This window comes from Podarcis raffonei, chromosome 4, assembly GCF_027172205.1.
Source record: "Podarcis raffonei isolate rPodRaf1 chromosome 4, rPodRaf1.pri, whole genome shotgun sequence".
NCBI classification, from domain to species: Eukaryota; Metazoa; Chordata; class Lepidosauria; order Squamata; family Lacertidae; genus Podarcis; species Podarcis raffonei.
The window spans coordinates 6,827,314-6,845,140 of NC_070605.1; the positions used below are offsets into that span (position 1 = coordinate 6,827,314).

Genomic DNA, 17,827 nt, shown 5'->3' on the forward strand with positions numbered 1-17,827 from the left:
GTTTGCGGAAGACAGACTTTGGAGTGTAAAGGCTTCAGACATGGGTACAGGGAAGGGCTGTGACCGACATAAACCTTGCCCCATGGAGAAGCTGTCTTGCATAATGTGCGCCACACACCCAGCACAGATGCCCCTTGCTTCTCTCTGACCCTTCCTCCCCTTTCTGACCCAGACCGTCAGGAGTGGCACACTGAAGACCCCCAGTTCATCGCTGAGGTGCTGTTTGCTGTGACCAGCATGCTGAGCTTCACCCGCCTGGCTTCCATCTTGCCCGCCCATGAAACCTTGGGGACCCTGCAGATCTCCATTGGCAAGATGATTGACGACATGATCAGGTTTTTTGGGGGGGTGGGGTGGGGGAATCAGGCTCTTTCCCTGCCATCATCCTTGTTGGCTCTGCAGTGCACTGAGCCTTCTCTCCCTCTCAGTGAATCCCAGGTCTCCCAAGTCTCTGGGGCATCACCTTGGCCCCTGAATGCAGTCCCAATATAGGACATGACTAGTTTGAAGCAGAGACCTGTTTTGGCAAGGAGACCAGAGTAGCAAGCTCAAGCCCAGCTGGCAGGAATGGGGCAGCAGCCTGTTTCTGTGTCATGAGATAGTTGTCCTGAATGACTCAAAGGAGCCCAAATATATGATAGACCACCTCCTTCCCTACCATTAAGAAGGGCAGAAAGGCCACTCTTGGCAGCTCCACTGCCCTCAGAAGTTTGGCAGCCTGGGAGAGGGCTTTATCTGGGGCAGACTCTACCCCAGGCAATTCCTTCCCCATGGAGGTGTGTCTAGTATCCTCATTGAATAGCTTCCATCATATGCTAAAGGCACACCTCTTCACCTGGGCCATGGACACCCGAGATATATATTTTAAACCCACTCTTCTTGACTTTGTTTTAGATGGTGTTAGGTCTTTTTATTAGCTTTTTGGGTTCCTTGTGCTTCTTCCCCTCTCTAGGTTCATGTTCATCATGATGATCATCTTGACTGCTTTCTTGTGTGGGATGAACAACATCTACGTCCACTACCAAGAGTCTGAAAAGCTGGGGAGGTACGCCAACCTGCTTGTACTTTCTACAGAAAGCACAATCAGCTCACACGAAATCAATATACAGTCACACCTTGGAAGTCAAACAACTTAGTTCCCAAACGTTTTGGCTCCCGAACGCCGCAAACCCGGAAGTGACTGTTCCGGTTTGCAAACTATTTTTGGAAGCCAAACATCCGACGGGGCTTCTGTGGCTTCCGATTGGCTGCAGGAGATTCCTGCAGCCAATCAGAAGCCGCGGTTTGGTTTTCGAATGTTTTGGAAGTCAAATGGACTTCCGGAATGGATTCCGTTTGATTTCCACGGTACGACTGTAGTACGAAAAACAAGGTTGGCTGCAGTCCTTCTTTTTTTGTTCTCAGGAGAAAATCCAGAATCAAATGTTAGTGGCACCACCATGTGCAAATTGCAAAACTTTGCCAGAGGCAACTGGTGAATCACCTGTGGGTGTCCCCCAGGCTATTAGCATTTTGCGAGAAGGATTTGAGCGTGCGCTGGAACTTTAGGTTTGCAGAATTAAAAATGAATTCAGGAGCTCTGTTGTTCTAGCGCGACAAATTCACAGTCTGGAATGTGATAGCAGAATGCATTGAATCATGTGGGATGAATGAATGATTAACAGGAAGACATGTGAACACCCCACAAGCAAATCGAGATCCTCATTCTCCTATAAACATACCATAATCAACAAATAAAAAGGAACACTCAGCAAAGACTGGATATAATCAAACTTCCGCATAAGCTTTGAGCAAGTAGATAAGGATGCACGTTGAATAAATATTGAATAAAGAGGTTTTCTGAATGTTATAAGAAAAAACCTGCTGCTTTTCCCTTATGGGGTTCCCGAGAGCCCATATAGAGTCCTTTTGTAGGTTCTCTATCGGTAGGAGAAAATAACAGAGGCCAACCAGAGAATATTGAGAAGCAAAGCAGCTAGTAAGCCTGACCTTTATTGATCTGTTGCAACAGGGTGCTCCCCTCACACTCAGGAAAGGAGGAGGAACCCCGAACAAAGGTGTGCCTGCCCTTATACATTTTAAATTCCCTGCCCTGGAGTTCAAGACCACCCCTCCATACATCATACATAGATCCCAGAAGGGGTGTAGCTCAAGACCACCCCCCAGATACATCATACCTACATCACAGAAAAGGTGGTCTACAACAGAAATTTGAGTGTTGTTTTTCCTGTCTGGCAGGTTTTCTGATAATGCCTTATCTGATTGCCTTTCCTGATAGTCTGTCACCCTTTGAAATGGTGATTACTCAATTCCTGAGACAATGGGAAGGCTCCCAGAGCTCCTCCCTCCTTGCAGAGAAAACATTTGGTCAGTTTGGGAGTGAAATTGGTTTCAGGTCGGTCTTCCTGTGTTGATCTATGTACGTGCTTGGTTGGTACATTTATGAACATTAATTATATATCTAAGACCTTAAAATTATTATCACAATATAAATGCAGTAAACAGGGGTCACCCTCCCCCTGCCCCAGCTGTTTCAGCTTGCTATCCCTTCTCCCATGCAGCTTCAACGAGACATTCCAGTTCCTCTTCTGGACCATGCTTGGGATGGAAGACCACGATGTGGTGGACATGCCCCGGTTCCTCATGGCTCAGCTGGTAGGGAGGGTGCTGTATGGGGTCTTCACCATCGTCATGGTGGTTGTCCTCCTCAACATGCTCATCGCCATGATCACCAACTGCTTCCAGAAAATTGAGGTGAGTGCTGCTGCCGGGCGTGGGGGAGGGGATTGAGAGGTGGCCTTTAAGGTGCACTGGAACGGGACTGGGGTGTACAAAGAGACAGGCGAATGCCCCACTCCATAGGGTACACACACCAGGGACTTGCCACTAGGGTTGTAAGGAGGCTGTGATTTCTCTCCTCTTCTGCATTTGTCAAAATTAGTTCTGTTCCGCTACAGTTCAGCTTCCACTAAACCCTGTGCTATTCATCCTGCTATCTGCTGTGGCTGAAACTTACATTCCTTCATTATTTAATATATTTCAAAGGAAGGGAAGCGTCAGTGCAGTAAATTATTACGCCTGTAACATTTTCAGGCTACTGACAGGTATGCGAACGGCAAGGACTTCCATTTTTGATGGAATTCTCCAAACTTCTCTAATTGCATATCCACCATCAGTCCCCAAATGGATAATGCACAACTGCCCTTTCCTGCTATTAGTCAGACTTGGTATAAGTTAAAGTAAAGGTAAAGGGACTCCTGACCGTTAGGTCCAGTCGTGACTGACTCTGGGGTTGCGGCGCTCATCTCACTTTATTGGCCAAGGGAGCTGGCGTACAGCTTCCGGGTCATGTGGCCAGCATGACTAAGCCGCTTCTGGAGAACCAGAGCAGCGCACGGAAACGCCGTTTACCTTCCCGCCAGAGCGGTACCTATTTATCTACCTGCACTTTGACGTGCTTTCGAACTGCTTGGTTGGCAGAGCAGGGACCGAGCAACGGGAGCTCACCCTGTCGCAGGGATTCGAACCGCCGACCTTCTGATCGGCAAGCCCTAGGCTCTGTGGTTTATTTTTTTTTAAAAGATATTTATTCAAATTTTACAAAATAAAAAACGTAAGTTTACAAAATAGAAAAAATTATAACAACAATTAACAAACTAAAATTATAACAACAGTTAACGAACTAAGAAAAAACACACATAGAAAAAAGAATAAAAAAGGGTACAAAATGCAAAAAAAACAAGCAGTTGAAAAAGAAATTTAAAAAGAAAAATTATCCATTTTTCAAAATCTTTGGACTCATTTACTTGTTTCCTTGACCTCCTCTCACCTCCCCTTTTTGTGTTCCCATTCACAAAGACATTTCAGCAAATCCTTACCCTCTTTCAACCATCTTTACTCTATATCTTAACCTATTATAACTATATATTTTCCTTCATTATCAATCCATATTTGCATATTCTTGTTAATCTTAATACCAATACCACTTATTTTCAATCCAACATCATTTTAACATTCATTAATTTTACAGTATTTCTGCAAATAGTCTTTAAATTTCTTCCAATCTTCTTCCACCAACTCTTCTCCCTGGTCTCGGATTCTGCCAGTCATTTCTGCCAGTTCCATATACTCGATCACCTTCGTCTGCCACTCTTCCAGTGTGGGTAAATCTTGTGTCTTCCAATACTTTGCAATCAGTATTCTTGCTGCTGTTGTTGCATACATAAAGAAAGTTCTATCCTTCTTTGGCACCAATTGGCCGACTATGCCCAAGAGAAAGGCCTCTGGTTTCTTCAGGAAGGTATATTTAAATACCTTTTTCATTTCATTATAGATCATCTCCCAGAAAGCCTTAATCTTTGGGCACGTCCACCAAAGGTGAAAGAATGTACCTTCAGTTTCTTTACATTTCCAGCATTTATTATCGGGCAAATGATAGATTTTTGCAAGCTTGACTGGTGTCATGTACCACCTGTAAATCATTTTCATAATATTCTCTCTTAAGGCATTGCATGCCGTAAATTTCATACCTGTGGTCCACAACTGTTCCCAGTCAGCAAACATAATGTTATGTCCAAAGTCCTGTGCCCATTTAATCATAGCAGATTTAACCGTTACATCCTGAGTGTTCCATTTTAACAGCAAGTTATACATTCTTGAAAGTATCTTAGTTTTGGGTTCTAACAGTTCTGTTTCCAACTTTGATTTTTCCACCTGGAAGACAATTTTTTTGTCTGAATTATATACCTCTCTTATTTGATAATAATGAAGCCAGTCTCGCACTTTATCTTTCAATTTCTCAAAACTCTGCAATTTCAATTTGTCTCCTTCTTGCTCCAAAATTTCCCAATATTTCAGCCATTTGGCCTCCATATTGAGTTTTTTCTGAGCCTTAGCCTCCATCGGTGACAACCACCTTGGGGTTTTATTTTCAAGTAAGTCTTTGTATCTTATCCAGACATTAAACAATGCTTTCCTGACAATATGGTTTTTAAATGCTTTATGTGCTTTAACCTTGTCTTACCACAAATATGCATGCCACCCAAACACATTATTAAAACCTTCTAAATCCAAAATGTCTGTGTTCTCCAGAAGCAGCCACTCTTTCAACCAGCAAAATGCTGCTGATTCATAATAAAGTTTAAGGTCTGGCAGGGCAAATCCACCTCTTTCCTTTACATCAGTTAATATTTTAAATTTTATTCTGGGCTTCTTGCCCTGCCAGACAAATCTAGAAATGTCTCTCTGCCACTTCTTGAAACAGTCCATTTTGTCCAAAACTTGTAGTGATTGAAACAAAAATAGCATTCTTGGCAATACATTCATCTTTATAGCCGCAATTCGACCCAACAAGGAAAGCTTCAAATTTGACCATATTTCTAGGTCCTTTTTCACTTCTGACCAGCATTTTTCATAGTTGTCCTTAAATAAATTCCCATTTTTAGCTGTCATATTAATCCCCAGGTATTTCACTTTCTTAACCAATGTTAAGCCTGTCTCATTCTGAAACCTCTCCTTCTCAATTGATGTTAAATTTTTCTCAAGAACTTTAGTTTTTCATTTGTTCAGCTTAAACCCTGCCACATGACCAAATTCTTCAATCATTTCTAATACTCTTTTGGTACTAGATTCTGGCTCCTGTAATGTCAGTACTAAGTCATCTGCAAAAGCTTTCAATTTATATTGTTTAGCTCCGACCTTTATACCTTGAATCAAACGGTCCCTTCTAATCATATTTAGCAGAACCTCCAGGACCGAAATAAAAAGTAATGGGGAAATTGGGCAGCCTTGTCGTGTCCCTTTCTCTATCTTAAATTCTTCTGTCACCACGTTGTTAACTATTAGTTTGGCCTTTTGTTCCGAATAAATTGCACTTATACCATTTTCAAACCCTTGACCAACCCCCATCCCCTGAAGATTTTTCTTCATGAAGCTCCAAGAAATATTGTCAAAGGCTTTCTCCGCATCCACAAAAATTAAAACTGCTTTAGTGTTGATGTCCACTTGCAACTTCTCCTAGATATTAATTATATTCCTCGTATTATCAGACAAATGTCTGCCTGGGAGAAAGCCAGCTTGGTCCTTGTGAATCTCTTCCACTAAATACATTTTTTAGTCTTTTGGCCAAAATATCAGCAAAAATTTTGTAATCCACATTAAGTAGGGATATGGGGCGGTAGTTCTTAAGTTGTGTCTTTTCAGACTCAGTTTTCGGTATCAGTGTAATATATGCTTCTTTCCACGACTCTGGCGCTTTTTCTCCCTCCAAAATTTCATTACAAACCTCCTTTAGTGGTTTAATTATCCAGTCCTTCAAAATTCTGTAGTATTTTGAGGTTAAGCCATCCGGCCCTGGAGATTTGCCCAACTGCATATTCTGAATGGCACCTTCTACCTCCTGTTCTGTAATTTTATAGTTCAGCATTGTCTTGTTTTCTTGAGAGATTTTTTGTAATCCATTTGTTTTTAAGAATTGATCTATATCAAACTCCTTCTGAGGCCCTTGTGTATATAGCTGTTTAAAGTACCTCTGGAAACATTTCCTAATTTCTACTGGATTCTGAATGTTCTTTCCTTCGACTTCCAGATTAGTAATAGTGTTAAGCTTTTGTCTTTTTTTCATCTGCCAAGCTAACAATTTCCCACATTTATTTGCCGATTCAAAAGTTCTTTGTCTCATTTGTTTAATTTTCCATTCAATTTCCTGACTCGTCATCTTCATATATTGCACCTGATATAACTTTATGTCTCTCAGAATCTCTTGTGAGTTAGGTTTCACTCTCAATTTCTTCTCGCCCTCTTTTATTTTTTCCAAGATTTTTTCTTTTTTCTCATTTTGGGCTCTCTTTTTTATTGAATTCTGCTGAATCAGAAACCCCCTCATAACTGCTTTACTTGCGTCCCAGATTACTCTTTTTTCAATGGTTGTGTTCAAATTTATCTCAAAGTAGTCTCTCAAAGTTTTTTGGGCCTTCTTAATAACTTCTTGATCTCTAAACAAGGTGTCATTCATCCTCCATCTGAAGGAACCGGTTGGTGTTAGTTTCATTTCCATTTTCACAGCATTATGGTCGGAGCACGTTTTAGGGCAGATCTCTACTTTTCGGATCTTAGGTGCCAATCCTCTAGTTATCCAGATTTGGTCAATTCTTGTCCATGTCATTTTGGCTTCAGAAAAGAAGGTTCCCTCTCTACCCAGGGGATTCCTGGTTCTCCAAGAGTCAATCAGGTCCATATTGTCAGTCAGTTCAAAAAAAGTTTTTGGTAGTCTGCCATCTTTAGTAACTACCTGTCTCTGTGACTTGTCCATATTTGTGGATACCACTCCATTCATATCTCCCATCAAAATAATGTTATAATCCATGTAATCCAACAAAGTCTCATGCAGCTTCTTAAAAAATTCAGATTTCCCCTCGTTCGGTGCATATACTCCTACAATCATAAATTTTTCTCCTTGCGTTTGAATTTCAATTGCTAGAAGTCTTCCTTGTTCATCTTTAAAAACAAATTTCGGTGATAGGCTCTCTTTTGCATAAATAACTACTCCTCTCTTTTTAACCTTGTCCGATGAAATAAATTCTTGGCCCAATCTTTTATTAATCAGAATTTTCCTATGTAGCCTTATCACATGCGTTTCCTGTAGGCAAATCAAGTCCAATTGCTCTCTTTTCAATAAATGAAAGACTTTCTTCCTTTTCTCCGGGGAATTCAGTCCATGAATGTTCCAGCTTAATAGTTGCAGAGACATGATGTATTTAGGTCGCTTTTCCTCCAACTGCTCCCAGTAAATCCTCTTTTTCTGATGGTGGTATCACTTTCTCTAGCTTGTCCTGTCCCGAAGGTAGTGGTGCTTTGTCTAGTATTCCTGGTCTTAGGGCTCTTAGCTCCTCTTCACCTTCTTTTTGCAGGTCTTCTCCGTAGTCTCTCAGAAATTTTTCTTTATCCTCCACGGATCTGATTTTAAGCTTTTTGCCTTTGTAGGTAAAGGATAGTCCTTGGGGAAATTCCCACCTGAAAATGATTCTATTACCTTTCAGCAGAGTCACCAAATCTCCGTAATTCGACCTCAGGTCCAAAAGGTGTTTCGGAATATCCTTAAATATCTCCACTCTTGATTCATTTATTTCCAAGGCGTTCTGGAAATGCAAACTCAATATTTTGTCTCTTTCCTCTTTTGATCGAAGGGTAATCAAACAGTCTCTCACCCTGTTCTTTCTCCCTCCTCTTCCAAGTCTAAAGGCACTTATTATCTTGAAGTCTTGCTTATCATCCAATTTCCAAAAGTTTGCAAATTCCTGTGTTAGAAAGTCACTTAAACTGTCTTTCTCAAGTTCAGGTACCGCTCTAATTCTCAGATTGGTCTGCTTCTCCTTCAGTTCAATCATAGACAAGATTGACTGGTGGGCCCCAAGCTGTGTCTGATGGTCTCCAAGCTGTTTACATATCGGTGGTATCTTTTCCTCTACAGCCACTGCTTTTTCTTTTGCTTCCTGAGCTGTCTTTTGATTTGACGCAGATTCTTGCAGCAATCTTTCAATAGATTCTGTATTTGAGTTCTCCTTCTGTCCCAAATTGTTGATACTTGCAGTATTTTGATCAATTTTATTTGTCGCTTCAGTAACTTGTTTGCTTAATTTGTCCAAAGATTCATAAATTTTGTTTAAAACTGAAGTAAATCCTTCTTCCGATGTCATATCTTTTGCCCCAGCTTGTGCTGAGTCCTCCCCTTGTGATACAGGAGGGCCAAATGCAGATACTCTGCGTTGCTGTGGTATTGTGCTACTCTGTTGATGTCTGACCTTGCCCGATCTTGTTGTCTTTTCTTCCATAACACTTTTGTTTAAGTCAAGGTCAATCCCACGATCGGACTTGTTTTTGCAGTGGAAGTTCCCAGGCTGGTTAGAAGTGGAAATTTCCCCAACCTATTGTAGCACTTTCAGTAAGCCTCTAGGGGGACACAGTAACAGTCAATAAGGATGCCACAGAGTATCTTACCAACTTCTCAAAAGCCCCCCTTCAGCAAAATAAATAACAGTTTCAAAGTCCAAAATATCTCCCTGTCAGTAAGATACATTGTCCATAAATAGTGCGTCTCTCAATTGTAACAATTGTATTTAATCTTGACAGTCCGTTTCCAAGAGTTAAGTGGTGGTCTTATTTTTTCCTTCTCTTCTTACTCCTTTCAAGTTTTTATAGGCAGAAAATACTTTCACTTCTTCCCTCCCTCTCCTTCAAATCAGGGAGGGAATTCCTTTGATTTGACGTTTGGATTTTAAGTCTTTTTAATGCGCCTTCCCCAGTCTTAGCATAGACAGACTTTGCTTTAATATTTATACAAACCGGAAGGTGGACTTCCTGTTTACACCTTCCTGCTTCAGTGCCAAATTAAGCCTTAATTTTCTTTAGCCTCCAATCTTTAAACTTGCCCTACTCACGGGTTGTTGTTTAGTAGCCGAATTGTCACAGGAAAAGAGGTAAGCTCTGTTGTTTAGACCACAGCGCCACCTGGTATAAGTTAGGGTTGCCATATTTCAAAAAGTGAAAAATCTGGACACAAAAAAACACACACACACACAAAAATGAAGTTTTGAGCTATTTTTAAGGAAATACGCCAAAATCTACACTTCCAGCACGGGTTGCCATATGTACGGATTTTCCCAGGCTTTTCAGTGATTTCTACCCGAATCCTAGCTATGTATGCCACCCCTAGTATACATCATCTTCAGCCATTCCTGGACTGGGCCAGCCTAACCACGGTAGTCCTTGCATTGGTGACCTGAAGACTTGGTTACAGAAACACAATTTCCATGGGGCTGCCCCTGTGTTGGGTCCAGAAGCTTCAACGCGTGCAAATTGCAGCAGCCAGACTGCTTACAGGAGCCGATCGCTGGCAACGTGCTACTCCATTGCTGAGAGAGCCAGGCCGATTGTCAATTTGCTACAGGGCCAGTTTCAAAGTACTTGCGTTAGTTCACAAAGCCCTAAACAACTTGGGCCAAAAATGGCTTTAGACTGATTCAATATTCTCCACTGAGATCACTGCGATCCTCTGATGTGTTTGATGGTTCCCTGTAACCCTCTGACATTTGGTTGGCCACCACTCCCTGCCAGTAGAGGTTCACCAGAAACCATCTGTGCTATATTTCAGATGTTTTTGGTTTTTGGAAAACTATATAGTTTAGGCAGGCCTTTGTAACAGGATTTTTTTTCCTGGAACCAATCAGCATTTATTGATATTGTTAGTTATATTTTTAGGGATACCTTAGCTTCTTCTATTCTCATATTCATATGGGCGAGCACTGTCTTGTTTCTTGATAGTTCTATTGATCTTCTGTAAGGTCCTCTGGGGGACTTTTTGCGGGGCTGAAGAGCAGGGCAAAGATGCTCTAGATAAATCCCCTCGTATTTACCGGAGTCTTCCTTGCCGCCTCTTCTCTCCTGTGCTCTTCAGAACGATGCCGACGTGGAATGGAAGTTTGCCCGTTCCAAGCTCTACTTGTCTTTCTTCAGAGAAGGCTTGACGCTGCCAGTGCCCTTCAACATCATCCCGTCACCAAAGTCCATCTTCTACGCTGTCAGGTAATTTGTCCGGCTGCTGCTGAGACCCTTGAGGGGAGACTCTGATAGTTCTGGGTTAAACTTAGCCCTCGGCAGCAGAGGACTGGCTTACTTTATGGACTGGCATGGAGATACATGCCCCCTCTCTGCAGAACTGTTGCTTTTATAAGCACAATGCCCCATCGTTTTGCCTGGACACTGAGGTCCAGCGCCAAGGGCCTTCTGGCGGTTCCCTCGCTGCGAGAAGCCAAGTTACAGGGAACCAGGCAGAGGGCCTTCTCAGTGGTGGCGCCCACCCTGTGGAATGCCCTCCCAACAGATTTCAAAGAAATAAACAGCTACCAGACTTTTGGAAGACATCTGAAGGCAGCCCTGTTTAGGGAAGCTTTTAATGTTTAATAGACTATTGTATTTTAATATTCTGTTGAAAGCCGCCCAGAGTGGCTGGGAAAACCTAGTCAGATGGGCAGGGTATAAATAATAAATGATGATGATGATGATTCTGCATTTTCCGGGACCCAGTCCTTGAATGTGACAGCCCATAATAGCAGGGCACCATCATTGCATTATTTTTGGAACCCACCCCAAACTTATTTTTCCCTAGGCAAGCCTATTCAGTTATCTTATTTTAAAATGAACTTTTATTATGTGTAATGCTTTCAAGATCCTATGCCCTTTTAAAATGTGTTTTTTGGGGGGGGCATATCGGGTTACTGTTTTTATTTTTATTAGGTATTTTGTGGTTTTGTATCTTGATTTTATTCTGCGAACCAACCTAAGACCCCCAGGCGTAGGGAGGTATATAAATTCAATAAATCAATAAAATCAATAAAAAAGATTTCTGATTTTGTTTATATTTTGATGCTGAGTATGTTTTCAATCCTGGCTGCTATTGAAATATCTTGATGAATAGTTTCTATTTTGCAAAACAGGATATATTTTTTCCCAAATAAACAGTATGTAAATTTTGTTAATTTATTATTATTAATAATAATAAATATTACAGTCAGCCTTGTTCACGGGCCTCTCGGCTCACCTCTTTCTTTCCCCATCTTCTCCCAGGGGCCTCTTCCGCTTCCTGTGCTGTTACAAACCAAAGCGCCAGCAGAAATACCCTCCCATCTCAACCATTGTAAGTTCCCTTTGGGGCTGTTTCTCCAGCCCTTGGATCAGCGTGTAACTGCGACTCGAGCTTCAGAAACCTTCAGAAGCTGAGCACGCTGAAACCTTCAGAAGCTGAGCAGAGTAAAAGAACTCTTCGCAACAGAAGGGCAGATAGAGGCTGTGTGAAGCGTATTTACAGGCATTTTATTCAACATCAGGACAAAGTGAAAAACATGTCTTCTCCCCTTTGTGTCCAAGCAAGCAGCATAAGCAAAAGCTATGCACAAACGGAAGTTCCCAGCAAGCTGTGCTGGAATGTAAACAGACATGTGACATACAACAAGTCCACACATCTGATAAGGTGGAACGGAATAGCGTAACATCCTCCCCCTTTCCGTGTAACGTGTATCACCTGTGGTTCAACCCAATTGCAGCCGCTGTCTATAAACCTCAAGTTGTTCTTCGTTAACAACCTTAGACAACAGATCTGCAGGAATTTCGTTTCCTGGCATGTAGGACACCTGAATGAGTCCTTTCTGAATACATTCTCTTGCACGATGTAACTTAATCTGCAAGTATTTGGTTATAATGTCCTGCCGTCTTCTGCTTTTCAAATAATTGCATCTGTTTGCTTTTCAACTAATTATTTCGGAGGCCATGCCTCTCTGGGCACGCTGAAGCATGTGCAGGGTGCTTTGCAGCCACAACCGCCTGCCTGCTAGCCTCCAGATGCAGGCCTCCCCCAAGGGCCCTTCTGGGAGGTGTGACCCCATCCTGTCATGTTTCGTTTGGGAACTCTGTCACCCCCTGACTTTGCTCTTCTGCCCCCCAGTCTAACCCCTCCACGGATGAGGGCGGCCAGCGTACGGAGGGCCGCGCTGCCTACCGGCGCCAAGTGCTCAAGGCGCTGGTGCAGCGCTACATCGACACGGCCCGGCGGGAGTTTGAGGAGAGCCGCAGGAAAGGTAAGCAGTGTTGCCTCGGAAGGGGGATCCTGATGGGGTGCCATGTCCAGAAGGGCTTGCCCACCACCCTCCCTGCCAGACTTCTGCAACCGGGTGTTGGGTTTCTGTTTGTGCCACTGTGCAGTGCTTTGGAGTCACAAGACTCTGTTTACATTCCAGAGATTCCAGACTGTTGGAAGTCTCACGGGAGACGGATGTTGATATTACTGGTTTCCTGTTTCTTTGTCCCAGTTGCCACTCTGCTTTCACAGAGAGAGGATGTATATTCTTTTCTGTCTGCGTAGTTAGAAATAAAACTCTTAGCAATGTCGCTCATATTTCTCGTCTTTCTGCTGCTGCTTGGATACTCTGCGTAATGGGAAAGTGCCTGGGGCCTCATCAAAGGCTCAGGTCATTAATCACCATCGGAGGACTCGACCAGAGGAGTGGCTCGGTCGTGCGCAAGTCTGACACCGGGTGCCCTCAGCTGTCTCAGCCACAGCTCCATCAGCCCCAGCCAGCTCTGATGTAGGTTCTGGGAGTCCAAACCAACTGGTGGGCATTCCCTGCTCCCTTTCTGCTTGGCTCCTGTATCTCTTTCTGTGAGGCCTCTGTCTCTTCCAACCACCATTGCCCCTTATTCAAAGTCAATAAAAGAAGTTTACTCACATCAGTTCACAGTTGGATTCCTAAAGGCAGACTTAGTTACAAATATGTACATGTGGATCTACACCATTTGGGGAAATAATCCCAGTGCTTCTGCTAGCTGAGAGCTGGCAGAGCAGTCCTAGCTAGAATCTGGACGAGCGAAGAAGAAGTGAAAAAGAGGGAGGTGTGCTGCATGACTCGTCCTTTTGTTACCTGGACAGGCCCACCTTCTATCACATGCAAAAGGAAGGATGCTCCAGCCAGGAGGAACAGGAAGTTTCCACTGGCTGGACCAAATATTCTCTCGCATGTCTTCTCTAGGAATGTTGTACTTGACTGCCTCTCACGGATCACATCCCACACTTTTTGCCCGCAGATCTGGGGAACCGCCTGACAGAGCTGAACAAGTCTGTGCTGCGCCTCCTCTCCGACATGAAGCAGCTGCGCCACACAGTGGCCGACAACGGCACGGCGGACAACCCCTTGAACGGGACCAGCGTCCTGCACAAGTACATCATGAAGGTGCGTAGCAGCTTCCAGAGCTACGACAATGGAGCAGGCGGCTCTGAGCAGGCAGCCCCCACGGATGCCGCCTTGCCCCAGGATGGGGCCGTTGCCGAAGAGGACGCAACGCCGTTGCCTCAGGGACCCTCTGAGGGACAACAGGCGGAAGCTGAGGAAGGGCCGCCCCAGGTGGAAGCTGAGGAGAGACAGCCTGGGGTGGAGGCTGAGGAGAGGCCGCTGGAGGTGGAAGCTGAGGAGAGGTCACCCCAGGTGGAAGTAGAGGTGGCAATTGAAGAGAACCCTGTAGGAGAGCCAGAGACTTGATCTGCCTTCTCTCCAAAGACAAGGGATCTGTTTCATTCTCAGCTGGGATCCGCTGTAGAGGGTGGCGTTTCCATAGCAGCCTGGGGGGGGAGTCATGCTTGTAGAGTCTGCCCCGTTTCTGACATGTCCAAGGGGCAACGCAGTGTCCTTTCTTAAGCCAACATCCTTTGCCAAGCGAGAGAAGGTGTATTTCACTTATCTGGCGTGAGGGCTCTTTACTGAGCAGAACCATAGCTGTCAACCTTCCCCTTTTTTGCGGGAAATTCCCTTATTCCAGTGCCGTTTCCCGCTGCTTCCTGCTGCTATCCCTATTAGATATCCCGTAGACTGTCCCCGGGACAGGTGAGGCTGCTGATCCCTTATTTTCAAATCTGAAAGTTGACAGCTCTGAGCAGAACGGGAAGACTGTAAGAGCTACAGTGGTACCTTAGGTTACCGGTACATACGCTGCAGGTTACAGACTCCGCTAACCCAGAAGTAGTACCTCGGGTTAAGAACTTTGCTTCAGGATGAGAATAGAAATCGTGGTCCGGTGGCGCTGAGGCAGCAGGAGGCCCCATTAGCTAAAGTGGTGCTTCAGGTTAAGAACAGTTTCAGGTTAAGAACGGACCTCCGGAACGAATTAAGTACTTAACCCGAAGTACCACTGTACTTTATAAAGCCCCCCAAAAGCCGGACTCCTGCTATTGGCATTTTACCAAACCTTCAACCCACTTTGAATTCTATTCTGCTTAAGATTTGAGATGGAGGTTAGTAAGATTCCACGAGGCCACAGTAACGGCTGCCCCCAATATCCGGGGCCCGCCTGGCCTACGAGGTGCAAACATCTGGGTCAAGGTGGTGGTGAAATGGAGGAAGCCTACCCAGGATGGGGTTAGAAGCAGCGCAATGAAGACGGGAAGGGAGGTGGCAGTTGCAAAACACCAGTCCTACTCTGGCAGCCCCTGACCGTCCTCCGCAAGCCAGCAACCGGAGAGTTGGAGAGACGCAGGACTTCTTCCTCAGATTCCTTGACTGCCACAAAGTGCTTTTAGGCCTCATTGGGGCCAGAATTCCCCCAAGCAGTCACTAAGAGGAGCGCCTCCCCCCCCCCAAAATTGTACTACAATAACTGCATGTTTGTGCGCAGATTGTGCAGTGTGTGTGTGTGTATCCAGCTTCTTTACATTAAATTTATTAATCAAGTAAATGGATGTTATTAACTAAACTTAATAAATATGCTATGGGTAATATGCACTCCTGTGGTCTGGTGTTTGTTTAGCTAATATCTTTTTTTATTAATGTGAAATCAAAAGTACAGACAAACAAAAAAAAGGAAAACATGGGAGTTACAAAACAAGGAGCAGGTACAAAGACTGTATTTTCTAAATAGAGAGCATACAGTGTTGAAAAATAAAAGCAGCAACACATCCTCAAAGTCAAATTTTGCAATTTGATGAGGGAAGAAAAGTGAGGTTACAGGGAACCAGGCAGAGGGTCTTCTTGGTGGTGGCGCCCGCCCTGTGAAACTCCCTCCCACCAGATGTCAAGGAAATAGACAACTATTTGATTTTACAAGACATCTGAAGGCAGCCCTGTTTAGGGAAGTTTTTTAATGACTGAAGTTTTAATGTATTTTTAATCTCCTGTTGGAAGCTGCCCAGAGTGGGCCAGATGGGCAGGGTCTAAGTAAATAATAATAATAATAATAATAATAATAATAATAATAATAATAATAATAATTTTGTGGGTTATTCTTTTCTGCAAAAGCCAGAGCCCACCTATTCTTGTACTACAACAAGAGGTTTAAGTCCTGTAGTGTCTTCTTATTTTGGTCCAGAAAATATCTCACTGCATCCAGCATCCACATAAGAAGTCCCCTAAATTGGAAAACGGCTGTTTCATCTTCCCATGACTTCATAAAGGAAAGTCCCATCTCTTCCCAGAAGGGCGCTGCCACTGCCATCCTAAAAGAACGAGGGAGGTGTTCATTGTGAGTTCTGGCACCTCTTTTTCTAGAAAAGTAAAACTATGCATAGGTACGGAAAGGAGATTCTACTCCCTCAAAATGAGATTGGCAAAATAAAACGTTAGAATATGAAGAACTAGCAAGATTCCGAGACCATACAGACCAACTATTTAATAGAGAGTGGAATATTTGCAGAGAATATTTTAAAGAACGTTGTAACAACATAAATTCTTTGGCAAGCCTGGATTGATTTCTGCATGAATTAACTACAGAATTAACATAACAGAATAATTTAGGAGAGACAAAGTTAAGTGTGCAGCTGTAAAATGAAACTTAGGAAGCACAATGGGGGGATTGGAAGTCATGTTAGATTAGTAACCACACAATTAAACCCCTGTGTTGCAAACAATTATCAGTAATATCCAAGGCAACATGATGACTGTTAAGTTGTGGGTGAACATATCAGACGACACAGCGATTCTTCAAACAGCTCTTGTTTATTCACAGGCCATAACAGAACTGGACTGAAGGGTTCAGCCAGCCTGCTTATATAGAGCCCCACTAGAACGCAACAGTAACCATTGTCTGTAACTATCCAATCCCTGAACATCACTTTCGATCCCTTATTTGCATATGTGGACCTGAACTATCTACAGTATCCCCCTGCTGGCCCAGGGTGAGAACTTCAGTACATAACAATGACCAAGTACAACAATGCAATATCAATATAAACACTTTATATAATCTATACAGAACACTGAACAGTATGAAATATATGAAATACGCACTCTCTGCAAAACCAAATAAACAGAAATCTTACAAATCTCTGAAAGTCACAAAATATGCACTCTGGATGGATACCTAATCTACCTAATCATCAAACCTTTATTGCATTAGCATACAGCCATAGCAGGATAAGACAAAAATGCTAGAGAGAAGCAACCTGATAAAACAGAATTCAAACGATATTACTGGCATTGTGACATTTAAATTACCCTAAAACAATAATGTAAAAATTTAGTTGCCAGCGCCGGGAATCTAAAATGCAGATGTATATAAAACATATAATGGCCCCAAAATAGGCTCGGCACATTAGGTTAAAAAGGTAATACAAAGAATTAAAACAGGTCCAGGTCTGGGACACACTACCCAGTCAGTGTAGCCCTAAGTTTCAAAGCCTGCACTATAAAGATTGGATACTCTTGAAAACATAAAACCATGAGTCTTATAAGTCTTTGTTTTGTTTTTAAAACTAATAAAGAATTAGAGAGAGAGAGAAAGGCAAGAGAAACGTGTCCTTGTTAATTCTCCTCGACCTCTTAGTGGCTTTTGACGCCAACGACCATGGCATCCTTCTGGAGCAGCTGCTGTCTGAGTTAAGGGTGCGTGGCATCGCTTTGCGGTGCTTCTGGCCCTACTTGGATGGTCATTTCCAGAGGGTGACGCTTGGCCCCACGGAGCCTTCAGTGTGGGGTTCCTTAGGGTTCAATGTTATCCGCCATGAAACCGCTGAGCGGGGATTTTAGGAGTATGTTGTCAACAATGTGCTGTCTACTAGACCAGACCAACATTAAAAAGAGCTTTTAATTGATGTGGGAGGACCATTACTTTGGAGATGCTCATAGTTCGAACTATGGAGCACAGAGTTTCTGACAGTGCAGTACACCAAGTTCAAAAAGAGAACCCAGCCGGTGAATTACCTGGAAAGGAAATCATGAAAGGAGAGAATTGCGTCATCCGTTCAAGTCTCCATTCCCCAGCCGTCCCCCTTTCTGCCACCCCAGTTGCTTTCCATGTT

General features: G+C 43.4%; 1 protein-coding gene across 1 annotated transcript in view; it reads left to right on the forward strand.

Moving 5' to 3' along the window:
- The window catches only part of LOC128412212 (short transient receptor potential channel 2-like), a 28,356-nt gene extending 13,039 nt beyond the window's left edge, over positions 1-15,317 (forward strand). Inside the window, exons 7-13 of the mRNA XM_053385086.1 lie at positions 173-335; positions 953-1,045; positions 2,562-2,754; positions 10,451-10,578; positions 11,620-11,689; positions 12,494-12,626; positions 13,630-15,317. Coding sequence (XP_053241061.1) covers positions 173-335; positions 953-1,045; positions 2,562-2,754; positions 10,451-10,578; positions 11,620-11,689; positions 12,494-12,626; positions 13,630-14,081 — 1,232 coding nt within the window. The 3' untranslated portion in view covers positions 14,082-15,317. The remainder of the gene's footprint in view (positions 1-172; positions 336-952; positions 1,046-2,561; positions 2,755-10,450; positions 10,579-11,619; positions 11,690-12,493; positions 12,627-13,629) is intronic.
- Positions 15,318-17,827: the final 2,510 nt, after the last annotated feature.